The sequence below is a fragment of the Brienomyrus brachyistius genome, chromosome 4, assembly GCF_023856365.1.
Source record: "Brienomyrus brachyistius isolate T26 chromosome 4, BBRACH_0.4, whole genome shotgun sequence".
NCBI classification, from domain to species: Eukaryota; Metazoa; Chordata; class Actinopteri; order Osteoglossiformes; family Mormyridae; genus Brienomyrus; species Brienomyrus brachyistius.
In genome coordinates, this window is record NC_064536.1 from 23,757,899 (window position 1) to 23,771,152 (window position 13,254).

The 13,254-nt window shown below is 47.1% G+C and overlaps 1 protein-coding gene across 6 annotated transcripts in view; it reads right to left on the reverse strand.

Moving 5' to 3' along the window:
• The window catches only part of pde1ca (phosphodiesterase 1C, calmodulin-dependent a), an 85,320-nt gene that overhangs the window by 27,025 nt on the left and 45,041 nt on the right, over window positions 1-13,254 (reverse strand). For all 6 annotated transcript variants that reach the window (XM_049010484.1, XM_049010485.1, XM_049010489.1 and 3 more), the window contains one exon: window positions 1,029-1,142. In XM_049010484.1, coding sequence (XP_048866441.1) covers window positions 1,029-1,142 — 114 coding nt within the window. The remainder of the gene's footprint in view (window positions 1-1,028; window positions 1,143-13,254) is intronic.

The window sequence follows — 13,254 nt, forward strand, 5'->3', positions numbered from 1 at the left end:
CTGAAATCACCACTTCAGAGTGACATTGGTGTCACAGAGCTATGACACCTCAGCTTGAGGGTTGCCAGCTCTCAGGCGTCTGGCATGACCCTCACGCATTCAGGCTCTCATCCTCATGCAGGAAATCTTACAGCAAATTGATATTATTACATTACAGTATAAACCTAAAATTACTACATCAAAAACGTTGGGGTAGTTTGCAAACCCTACAAGCTATGTACAAAATAATAAAACTGTTACACACATGTAAATCTCACTCCAGCCAGCTGACCAAAGCCGAAAACTCCGCAGTGTGTTAGCACTGTTAGCGGTTTAGGCTAACTGTCAGGCTATCGGCTCCTCAGATAACGTTTTTACCGTGTCTTTGTATTTCCATTTCTCTATCTGTGCTAAAAACACCCAGAATAACAGTGAAAGGGGGCACTGAGGAAATATCTCAGTCTTTCCCGTTTTTAAAAGTATTTTTTTATGAAAATATGAGTCAGCTAAGTCAGCTAAATATGGCGCACTAAGCAGCTAGCGAGTCTCTGAGCAGCTACTAAAATGGCACAGCACGCCGCAGCCTCTTTGGATAAAATGTTAACGACTTTACCTGCAAATACTGGCCATTTAAAGAAATGAACAGCGCATGCGGTAAAACATGAACAGATGTGTGTTAATCTTAATTTAATGCTAAACACGTGTGTTTCTAATGAAGTGGCTGGACTAAAGGAAAAAAGGGCCAAATTCAGATCAGTAACTGGTAAGCAGTTGCACATTTAAGCTGGAGTTGTTTGCGGTCAGTGTGTTTCCAGTTAGACCCCCTTTCCTATATCCAAGGGAATTCCTACTGTAGATAAACCCTTTTCCACATCTCATCCTGACAGCCAACAGCATTTAATCGAATTCGTAAGGATTTAGTCCCAGTTCTATGCTGTAAGATTTAAACACTGACACTCATCCTATTTGAAGGAGGGCCAAGATACATCTAGAGAATGTAAACTGCCTATTTTTTTTGGAGGGGGCGGGGTGGGTGGTTGGTGCTGTACCGTGTCTCCTCGATGTACACTGACTCCAGTACAGAGGCTGCATACTCCAGGTTCTTCTTCAGGTCCACCACGGACGCCTCTCCTCGCTCCAACTGCTTCACCAGGCATCGTAGCCTGCAGGAGGTGGGACAAAATGGCAGAGAATGTCACCATTACACTGGAGAGAATGTCACCATTACACGGGAGTGGCTGTCACCATTACACTGGAGAGGCTGTCACCATGACACTGGAGAGAATGTCACCATTACACTGGAGAGAATGTCACCATTACACGGGACTGGCTGTCACCATTACACTGGAGAGGCTGTCACCATGACACGGGAGAGAATGTCACCATTACACTGGAGAGAATGTCACCATTACACGGGACTGGCTGTCACCATTACACTGGAGAGAATGTCACCATTACACTGGAGAGGCTGTCACCATGACACTGGAGAGAATGTCACCATTACACTGGAGAGAATGTCACCATTACACTGGAGAGGCTGTCACCATGACACGGGAGAGAATGTCACCATTACACTGGAGAGAATGTCACCATTACACGGGATTGGCTGTCACCATTACACTGGAGAGAATGTCACCATTACACTGGAGAGAATGTCACCATGACACGGCAGAGACTGTCACCATTACACGGGAGTGGCTGTCACCATTACACTGGAGAGAATGTCACCATTACACGGGACTGGCTGTCACCATTACACTGGAGAGGCTGTCACCATGACATGGGAGAGAATGTCACCATTACATGAGACTGGCTGTCACCATTACACTGGAGAGGCTGTCACCATGAAATGGGAGAGAATTTCACCATTACACGGGACTGGCTGTCACCATGACACTGGAGAGAATGTCACCATTACACTGGAGAGACTGTCACCATTACACTGGAGAGGCTGTCACCGTGAAATGGGAGAGAATTTCACCATTACACGGGACTGGCTGTCACCATGACACTGGAGAGAATGTCACCATTACACTGGAGAGAATGTCACCATTACACGGGAGTGGCTGTCACCATTACACTGGAGAGGCTGTCACCATGACACGGGAGAGACTGTCACCATTACACTGGAGAGGCTGTCACCATGAAATGGGAGAGAATTTCACCATTACACGGGACTGGCTGTCACCATGACACTGGAGAGAATGTCACCATTACACTGGAGAGGCTGTCACCATGACACTGGAGAGAATGTCACCATTACACTGGAGAGAATGTCACCATTACACTGGAGAGGCTGTCACCATGACACGGGAGAGAATGTCACCATTACACTGGAGAGAATGTCACCATTACACGGGATTGGCTGTCACCATTACACTGGAGAGAATGTCACCATTACACTGGAGAGAATGTCACCATGACACGGCAGAGACTGTCACCATTACACGGGAGTGGCTGTCACCATTACACTGGAGAGACTGTCACCATTACACGGGACTGGCTGTCACCATTACACTGGAGAGAATGTCACCATTACACTGGAGAGGCTGTCACCATGACACTGGAGAGAATGTCACCATTACACTGGAGAGAATGTCACCATTACACTGGAGAGGCTGTCACCATGACACGGGAGAGAATGTCACCATTACACTGGAGAGAATGTCACCATTACACGGGATTGGCTGTCACCATTACACTGGAGAGAATGTCACCATTACACTGGAGAGAATGTCACCATGACACGGCAGAGACTGTCACCATTACACGGGAGTGGCTGTCACCATTACACTGGAGAGAATGTCACCATTACACGGGACTGGCTGTCACCATTACACTGGAGAGGCTGTCACCATGACATGGGAGAGAATGTCACCATTACATGGGACTGGCTGTCACCATTACACTGGAGAGGCTGTCACCATGAAATGGGAGAGAATTTCACCATTACACGGGACTGGCTGTCACCATGACACTGGAGAGAATGTCACCATTACACTGGAGAGACTGTCACCATTACACTGGAGAGGCTGTCACCGTGAAATGGGAGAGAATTTCACCATTACACGGGACTGGCTGTCACCATGACACTGGAGAGAATGTCACCATTACACTGGAGAGAATGTCACCATTACACGGGAGTGGCTGTCACCATTACACTGGAGAGGCTGTCACCATGACACTGGAGAGAATGTCACCATTACACTGGAGAGGCTGTCACCATGAAATGGGAGAGAATGTCACCATTACACGGGACTGGCTGTCACCATGACACTGGAGAGAATGTCACCATTACACTGGAGAGAATGTCACCATTACACGGGAGTGGCTGTCACCATTACACTGGAGAGGCTGTCACCATGACACGGGAGAGAATGTCACCATTACACTGGATTGGCTGTCACCATGACACTGGAGAGAATGTCACCATTACACTGGAGAGAATGTCACCATTACACGGGAGTGGCTGTCACCATTACACTGGAGAGGCTGTCACCATGACACGGGAGAGAATGTCACCATTACACGGGAGAGACAGTCACCATTACACGGGAGTGGCTGTCACCATTACACTGGAGAGAATGTCACCATTACACTGGAGAGAATGTCACCATTACACGGGATTGGCTGTCACCATGACACGGGAGAGGCTGTCACCATTACACGGGATTGGCTGTCACCATTACACGGGATTGGCTGTCACCATGACACGGGAGAGGCTGTCACCATTACACTGGAGAGGCTGTCACCATTACACGGGATTGGCTGTCACCATTACACGGGATTGGCTGTCACCATGACACGGGAGAGAATGTCACCATTACACTGGAGAGAATGTCACCATTACACGGGATTGGCTGTCACCATTACACTGGAGAGAATGTCACCATTACACGGGATTGGCTGTCACCATTACACGGGATTGGCTGTCACCATTACACTGGAGAGAATGTCACCATGACACGGGAGAGAATGTCACCATTACAAGAGAGAGACTGTCACCATTACACGGGAGAGACTGTCACCATTACACGGGAGAGGCTGTAAATGTCACACGGGAGAGACTGTAAGTATCACATGGGAAATACTATCACTGTCACATGGGATGGACTGTCACTGTCACATGGGAAAAACACTGTCACATGGGATGAACTGTCACTGTCACATGGGAAAAACTCACTGTCACATGGGATGGACTGTCACTGTCACATGGGAAAAACTATCACTGTCACATAGGATGGACTGTCACTGTCAAATAGGAGAGACTGTCACTGTTACACGGAGTCACTGCCACATGGAAGAGGCTGTAAAATTCACATGCGAGAGACTGTCACTGGGGCCCAGTGCCCCTGTGGCTCCTCCTCTCTCTCTATATATAATTGCCCTTGAACCTGTGGAACACGCAAGCTGCATATAGGATGTACTAAGCTGGGTAGTGGTAGTGGTTAACCCCAGAGGTGTGAGACTACAGTTCCCCCTATTGAGGCGCAGTATTAAAACAGGCAGATGAAAATGAATAAATAAATGGGAGGCAACAGCATGGCCCCAGAGAGGAACCCATGGCATGAGCTGCCTCGTGTTGTCACTTTGGATTGTGTTCCAGGCAAAACGACAAGCCATTGACACAGTTGTTTTATTTGGGGATTTGACGCGGTTCACTGCCGCTGTAATGAAATGTCACAAACAAATCCCTCCCCCCCAAACAGAGACACTGGGCCTTCTTAGCAGTTATTGGAATTTAGCATCGAGTAGCTTGCGGTGTGATTAGGAGGCCACGGGGAAGGGAAATCAAATAAAGAGCTTCTGGAACGATCCTATTGATTAGCAAGTGCTTCAGTCTCTCACTCCTGACTGCTCAACTTAAAGAGGTGCATTGAGGCGTCTTTAATAATTACTTTTGTTTCTGAGTAATTCTTTGTGATTTTTTGGTTAAAAGAAAGTACATGAGCAGGCAAATGTGAGCAGGTATACATAAGCAGGTATATGTGAGCAGGAATATGTGAGTAGGTATACATAAGCAGGTATATGTGAGCAGGAATACATGAGCAGGTATACGTGAGCAGGAATATGTGAGCAGGTATACATAAGCAGGTATATGAGAGCAGGAATATGTGAGCAGGTATACATAAGCAGGTATATGTGAGCAGGAATATGTGAGCAGGTATACATAAGCAGGTATATGTGAGCAGGAATATATGAGCAGGTATACATAAGCAGGTATACGTGAGCAGGAATATGTGAGCAGGTATACATAAGCATGTATATGTGAGCAGGAATATGTGAGCAGGTATACATACAGTAAGCAGGTATACATAAGCAGGTATATGTGAGCAGGAATATGTGAGCAGGTATAAATGTGCAGGTACACGTGAGCAGAAACCACTGTTTGGGTTGAGCAGGTTAATCAATCTGCTTAGCAGGAGTGGTTCGGCGTATTTTGAATTTGAATTTGTTTCTGTATTTTTTGCATTTATATGTTTATGCACATTTAACATTCCTTGAATGTAATTTCCACAAAAGTAAGACAAAATGTAGAGACCTATATTTACATTTGTGGTTTATAACTATTTTGTGCAAACATGCAGATAACAGGCAGTTGAAATCCATCGCGTTTGTGTATCTTATGATTAGTATTTCTAGAGTTGTGATGTGATTTCCCGATGTGATTTCCTTCCTTTTTCAGCCCGTCATCTATCCCTCACTTCACCCTCTCCACGGTGCCTCTCCTCACCCCCTATTCACCCTTATCTCTACTGACATAAACTGTCCAGCCAACAAACAGCAGATGTGAGATATCCCCAAATCTGCCCACAAGCGATAGTAGTGGCAGATTAGCGCCAGCTACGGTGCCAATTTAGCCGTCCCCAAACGGCTTAATCCAGGTCACGTGAGTCAAACCCTTCTGAAGGCACGCCAACTTAGGCCCACGTGAACTGCCAATGGGGAGACCTGGCTGATCGCCATGGTGACAGGGCGCCATCACCCATGCCTGTGATGCAAGCATCCAGGCAGAAAAACATGACACATTCACATGGGAGGCAACTGTGACCAAAGATTTGAACAAGGAGCAGATCAAAGCAAAGTACTTCTGGCAGCATCCCAGTAGGGGTATGCATACCCTGGCAGATTCAGGGGGCTCTGTACTTTACAGGGGGCAGGAAACCGTAAAATTAAGTGTAAAATTGGCTGAGAGGTCCAAGGTGACATTTCGTCACTGTGGGTCCATCTCTAGTGATAATGGCCAGGGCCGGATTAAGAGTATTAAGGGTCCCTGGGCAGCAGCACACGTGACGTCACGTCAGGAAGAAGCAGAGCTGATTGGTGCTTCCTGAAATTCAGGAATGCATCTAGCACAGGGAAAACGTTACATAGGCTTTTCAATGAGTGCCATATTAAAAGATCAATATACAATCATATTAAATGTATTAGGCATTAAATCTCATTAACTTGTTAAAAAGCATTTGAGGATGGGTCTGGGAGGTGGATTTATGTGGAGAAATTCTGTTCGGTGGCCAAATTCCCCATATCTGGGCCAAATGATGCCGTGTCACTGGGAGACTGCAGGCAAAGCAGACAGACTGTAGTATGTTCTTTTCCATGTTTTATTTAGGAGACGTTTATGTCCAAAATGACCTACATTCTTTGAGTGAAAGCAGGGTGAGACAGTCCCTAGACCACCTGCTGAAGGGCCGGTCACCGTTCTGACCATGGGATCTGAACTGACAACTTTCTGATCACCAAGCATAGTATCCTAACCTGCTAATCCACATACCAGTATGTGAAGGGGCTTCTCAAGAAAATGGTTCCACGAGGCCATTCTCCATCGATCTAATTCCGCCCATGATATGCAAACCCACAGGAGCCGAGGAGTAATACATGGAAATGCCGGCACTAGCGATGCTCCAGTTCAGTTCGGCCCGGCGGAGGCGATCCCACACAGTCAAAGCAGCACTATTTCCTCCCCTCTGTTTATCTGTGCTGCTTTGCTTTGTCTCCTGGATTAGAGACATTGTCGGCACTATAAGCAACAACGTTAAGAGAGAATAAACGAAAAGAGGACACGGTGTCCCGCTATCGAAACATCAGACGAGGATCGTCTCCCGCCCTCGCATCCCATCTCAGAGGCATGGCCCTTCTGTCAGACAAATACATAATCAATGGCAGAAGTCAATGCTGGGGCACTTAAGGGATTACGATATCCCAGAATTCACCTGGATCTCACACGATAAGAGCGGGAGGAAGGCAGAGGCAATGGACAGCCGCAAAGTCTTTGTTTGGAAACCTTCCCAGAGGTGTAAGACCTTCGGAGGGGGGGTGGGGGGGGGGGGATAACAATAAGAAGGACCTTTGTCTCAACCCCCAGCCCTCCCTACATTTGAAATGGAATTAATAAGAGGGCATCAGCTGTCAAGCCCAAATGCTGTAAGAACATAAGTCCTTTATCGGCAAAAAAAATAAAAATTAAGGAAAGGAAATTCCGCAAAAAGTCCTTGTGGAGGGAGGAAAAAACAGGAAACGACACTGACGGACTGCTCACCCCAGGTTCACATCCTGAGACGGGTATCCTGGAGGTGAACTTTGAGACGTTGTAATGAAAATAATGCTACGAAAGCTGCTTAATTAAAAAAATCTGATTCAGCCCTACCAGCAGGTGGTGCCATAGAGCAACTGTGTTTTCTTGCATTATGGCCTCTGTTCCCACTTTGGAAACTGCTGCCGAATGTTTCAATCTGCTTTCCAGCCATGCGGGGCTAATCTCTGCGTGCCAGCGAGAAGGAATTCCCCCCCTCCTCATGAATGAAAAAAGGTTAAGTGGAGGTTGCTGGTTATCCAGGCAAGGATCCATATATAGTTAGCAAACAGTGAAGAAGATTCAGAGCACTGGGGGAGTGAAAAGTAATTAACATTTATTTACTGGCTAAATGGGTTTCTTCAGATAAAAGCATCACATAAGGAAATGGATGTGAATGGCATTTCTGTGACTGTGTTTTCTGATCAGCTGATCGCAAATGTCACGCACCCCTCCCCCACTCCCTCGCCACGTGGTGACGTCACCCGTCAGCCTCACGCCGCTGCCTCATCCCTGTAATCCCCCTCACCCCTGTGATCTGCCTTCCAGCTGTTCGCCATACCGTCAGACAGATGGGCTTAGCTACCCCCCACCCCCTCCGATCCAAACGTGCCCAGAGTCAGATTTCCCATGATTCACCCTGTTCGGTATCAATCTGGCGACGTCTGTGCCTCCCGCCATCCATCCCGCAGACACCCGTCCATGACGGAGCTATGCCTGGCCATCCCAAAGCTACTTTTAATCTAACGGCCAGAATTTTTATTATCATTGTACAAGTACAATGAAATTGGCTGCAGTCCCTTTCAGTGCAGAATGATTGTAGAAGGCAAAATAAAAAAATTGAGAAATAACTGAATTTCTAATACAATATAAATAAATATATATCTAAATATATATACATATATATCTATCTACAGTGTATTATGCCACAACTCAGACATTTGCAAGAAGATACACTGTAGTACTGCATATGAAGATCAGGTATTTTATATATAAAGACAGGCATTCAGTGGGGTAGCAGAGTTGCACAGGGAAAGATTGGATGATCATTCATTTCAGTTTGTTGTGTATAACAGTGACGGCCCTGGGATATGTACTGTTTTTCAGTCTGTTCATACGAGCTGTTAATGCTCTGTACCGCCTGTCTATGACAGCAGTTCTAAAAGGTGGTGTGCTGGATGTGATGTGTCCTTCAGGATGCTGCTGGCTCTTCTGTAGCAGCGGGACCTGTAGAGCTCCTCTGGGGACAAGAGAGCACAGCCAATGATTCTTCTGGGCTTAGTGACCTTCTGCAGCGCAGTTTTTTTCTCCTGCAGTGCAACGGGCAAACCTCACGGTGATGCAGTAACTGACTGTTGCTTTTTTGGGACGGGGATGAGGGTTGAAGACTTCAGGTAGGGAAGGACAGTAGACTCAACTAAGGACACCAGCAACTTCTCGGCTAAGTTGTTTTTTTTGAGGATCCTCAGGAAGTGGAGTCGTTGCTGTGCCTTCTCTATCAGCACAGTGGTGTTGGTTTTCCAGATCAGATCCTCGTCCAGATGCAGGCCCAGGAACCTGAAGGCTGGGACCCACTCCATACTGTTTATGGGCTGAGGGACAGATCTGTCTCTCCTGAAGTTCACAATGATTTCTTTGGTTTTGCGGTGTTGAGGATCAGGTTCTTCTTGCTGCACCATGTTGACAGTCTCGCCACTTCATCCTTACATGCGGTTTCATCTCCCCCCTAGATAAGACCGACCACAGTCGTGTTGTCCAAAAATTTAACGATGGCATTACTTGGGTGGCTGGAGATGCAGTCATGGGTATAGAGAGTGTACAGTAGGGGGCTTAGCACACATCCCCCTGGGGAGCTGGTGTGGAAACTGAGTGCTGAGGAGAGGTGAGAGCCTACTTTGACTCTCTGTGAACAGTCAGTTGGAAAGTTTTTAATCCAGAGGCAGGTGAAGTATGGGAAACCAAGGTTGTATAATTTGGTTACCAGTCTGTTTGGGGTGATTGTGTTGAAGGCTGAGTTGCAATCAATGAAGAAAAATCTGGCATAGCTCCCCTTCTACTCCAGAGGGGCCAGAGTTATATTTAGGGCTGTGGCTATGGAGACCTCTGTCAATCTATTGTTCCTGTAGGCAGGCTGGTGGACACACTACACATACACTAGTGGATGTGATGCGGCTGCCTCTGGTGATTCCAACTCATAACGAGTAAGAAGCAGTTCAGCTCCTCCGCCAATGAGGCATCTCCATCCACAGCTATGTCTCTGCCACACCTGCCTTGTGTTAATACTATAGAAGTGGTCCTCATTTTTCTTTTTATAGTCTGTCTTAGTCTGTCTGATGCTTCTTTTCAGGTTAGCCCTGGCTGCACTGTACAGTTGCACATCACCAGACCTAGAGGTGGTGTCTCTGTCCTTCAACAGGATCTTGACCACTCTTGTCAATGGAGACTAAATCTGCGCAGTGCTTGATGTAGGGCAATACAGCACCAATGTACTTCTCCAGGTCCTGTGGTGTGCATTTGGCAGTTCATTTTCTGTATTGTTCTTTTCTTCACTGGAAATGGGTAAGCAGAGAAAGAAAGTGTTCCTGGCAACAGCGCTGTCCCAGTGCTGATGGACATCCTTATGGAGCAGATGCAGAGATCGCACAGGCAGCCGTGCTCCTTTCCTAAGCAGGAAATGCAGCGCAAGATACATGAAATCTGGGGAGCTGGGATCACCACCAACCAACTGCCAGTTGCTCAAGCAGGTCAGGTTAGGGGCCAAGGAAGCACAGCAGCATCACTCCAGAAAATGAGCAGCTTTCAGTGATAAGCTGTGCCTTGAATGTCAGACGGGAATGTCAGAGGCGTGGTGGGGGGATGCTTAGCATCCGCAAACCCGCAGCATTCCCAAGGCTCCGCCTGTGGTGAGGTGGAGATACCCATCAGAGGGAGAGTTTGCGCTTCACTGGTGGACACCGAAATGGGACACGAGTAAAGGATTTGGGAAGGATGCACAGCTGGGGAGAAAATACACAAATAGCATTTAAACGGCATCTTCAGAAGTCACTGACCAGCGTGAGCCCTGGTTCCCTTCCCAGCACTGTCCTTTGCAGGTGAAGTCAGCTCTCGCTTTTCCTCTATCTCTGATTCTTATATCTCTTTTTCCTTGTATCGCCTTGTTTCTCTCGTTCCCTGTCGCTCCCAGTCTAAGTCGATCAGTATCCTTGGCTGGGTTTTTTTTCGGGTGAGCCTGGAGCCCATTCCAGGAAGCACAGGACATCCTGGAGTGGATTCTGCCAGGCATCCTGGACAGGATAACCAGGATACCCACGCAAGCATGCGGAGAACATACAGAGAGATCCAGGGCAGGAACTAAACCTGGACTTCTGCAACAGGGTGCTAACAGGCAGTCCAATAAATGAGACCAAACTGGGAAAAAAATCATACTATCTTTACAACCAGATTTTGAGTAGAATGATGAAGAATGAAGTGAGGTACATTTTAGTAAATGGCATGTATGGTCTGTTTCTGTGCAGATGGATTTTACACCATCTAATCTGCATGGCTTAATGCGGCAATGAATCGCCTAACAGCTACCGGTGCTCACGGCAGATCCATGCTGTTCCTGGCTGAGAAACATGCCTTGTCAGTATAACTGAGGGTCATGTGACATGCCATGTGATCTCCCAGTCGTTTATCACTGCAATCGACAGTCATGCCCTTCGGTTTTCACGCTGCACCGGAACGAATTCTTGCTCTTCTTAATATTAGCGAAAGTGGGAAGCTGTTTGGATTTGCTAAATGGTTCATTTGCCAGCAGAATTTTAATTATGGCCATTTTAAAGCGGAACACCACCTCATGGTGGGGCACTGAATGCCCTAGCTAATTAATGGACTTCATACCTGTTCTCGTTAAATTACGGTGGAATTCCGGCCAGATGGAAGTTTCTACATTATAGAAAGAATCTGTGACCAGGTTCGTTTCTAATCATGCGGGATCCGGCTGGGAGGGACAGAGAAGGTGTCAGTGGACTGCATTTGTTGCATGCGAGAGCTTTAACATTCCGGAAAGAGACATGGAAAAACGAAGGATTTAGTGACGGATGAGTGGCACTCGAATTGACCTTGCCTGTCCCACCAGGACTTGGGCCGGTTCCCCATGTTTCGGCTTGCCTGGACCCAAGCGGCAGCTGCCGCGGATATCTCCACGGAGACACCAGGCACACGTCACACCTCCCAGGAGGACAGAGCCATATGTGGAGCCGGTGGGGGGGAGGTGAAGGAGAAGTAAGGCATGCTGGGATCACGGCGGGCACATGGAACAAAATAGGGCTTGTCACTAGAGAAGGCGAGCAACTAAGATTAGCAATATTCAAAGCCTCTCTCTGCCTGCACATTTTAATGAAGGTGGACAACTGGCCACTAGTGGGAGTAGTGTTTAAGGGCTGCCAAGTGCCAGTCGAATTCCCTATAGGTTAATCCCTCCTATAACCTGGTTTCACCTGGGATGGTAAAGCATGATATTCGGTTATCAAGCCACACCTCCTGGCTACCATCACCATCATGCGACCAGAAGCCAGCAGACCATTGACTAGATGGGATGTAAGTACCAGAAAAGGCAATGAAACACCAAACTATTACCCACAATACTGTCACTTACTCCTTGTAAGGAAACTGTATTTATCCAAAAGATCAACACTAATCCCTATAACAGCAATATTTTTACAGAGGGCTGAGGTCATATGGTATTAAAACACCAAGGTTGCAGATGTAACACTATGCACTCGTCAGATAGTACACAAACGAGAAAAATGAAAAAGTGAAATTCCTTTTTCCTAGTCATCCAAACATCAAATGACTCGTTAGTGTCGTATAACCTGACAGTTTCTTGGTGAAGCAGTGTTACCCTTAATCACCCTTGGCCTTTGAGCTCCAGTAAAATATCGGATGTACCGAAAAATAGATTTTGAAATGACCACACACATAAAAACCAAACAATGAAATAATAATTACGGATGTTAAAAACACGTTTTAGTCCCCATTATCAAACTGGCTCCCACATTTATGTCTGTATTACTGTATTATTGCTGATATTCATTTAGTGTCGATCTTTATGTGAACAGTAACAGAAGTGAAACATTTCGATCCTACTTACCCTGTAGTCGGCCCACCCAACCCCAACCCCCACCACATCCTGCCACACGACACTCCGCAAGGCCGAGATGGACAGCAATGATGGACAGGCGCTAACATGAAAGAGGCAGAGCTAAAGAGAGGATCTGCATTCAGAGAAAAATAAAGCACAAGGAAAACAAAGACTTGCAGTGTCCGGGAACAACCACTGAGAGGCGCCCTGCAAAGTAAATGAAATAGCAACCTGACTCCACTTAATCCCTTTTAACCCATGACTAATTAAGGCCTGCTTCCCCGACTCAGGTGGAGAGATGAGGAGGCGTGTTGGGGGAGATTATGCCACTCCTTGGCGGGGGGGGGGGGGGAGCTGGTCACCATGGGTAACAGCACACAAAGAGGGATCTGTTAATTTCCCCCGAAGGAAGGAAGTTTCTTCGCTGTAGCATGTGTTAAATAACAGCCCTCTTGCCACCATGAATCTCGCCACGCATGCCATCACACCCACGGGTCCCGGGGGAGACTTCTGGGCCCTGAGTTCGGAGAACTTTCCGGAATTGCACCGGCTGTTTGGTACTGGGAGTTCCGATCAC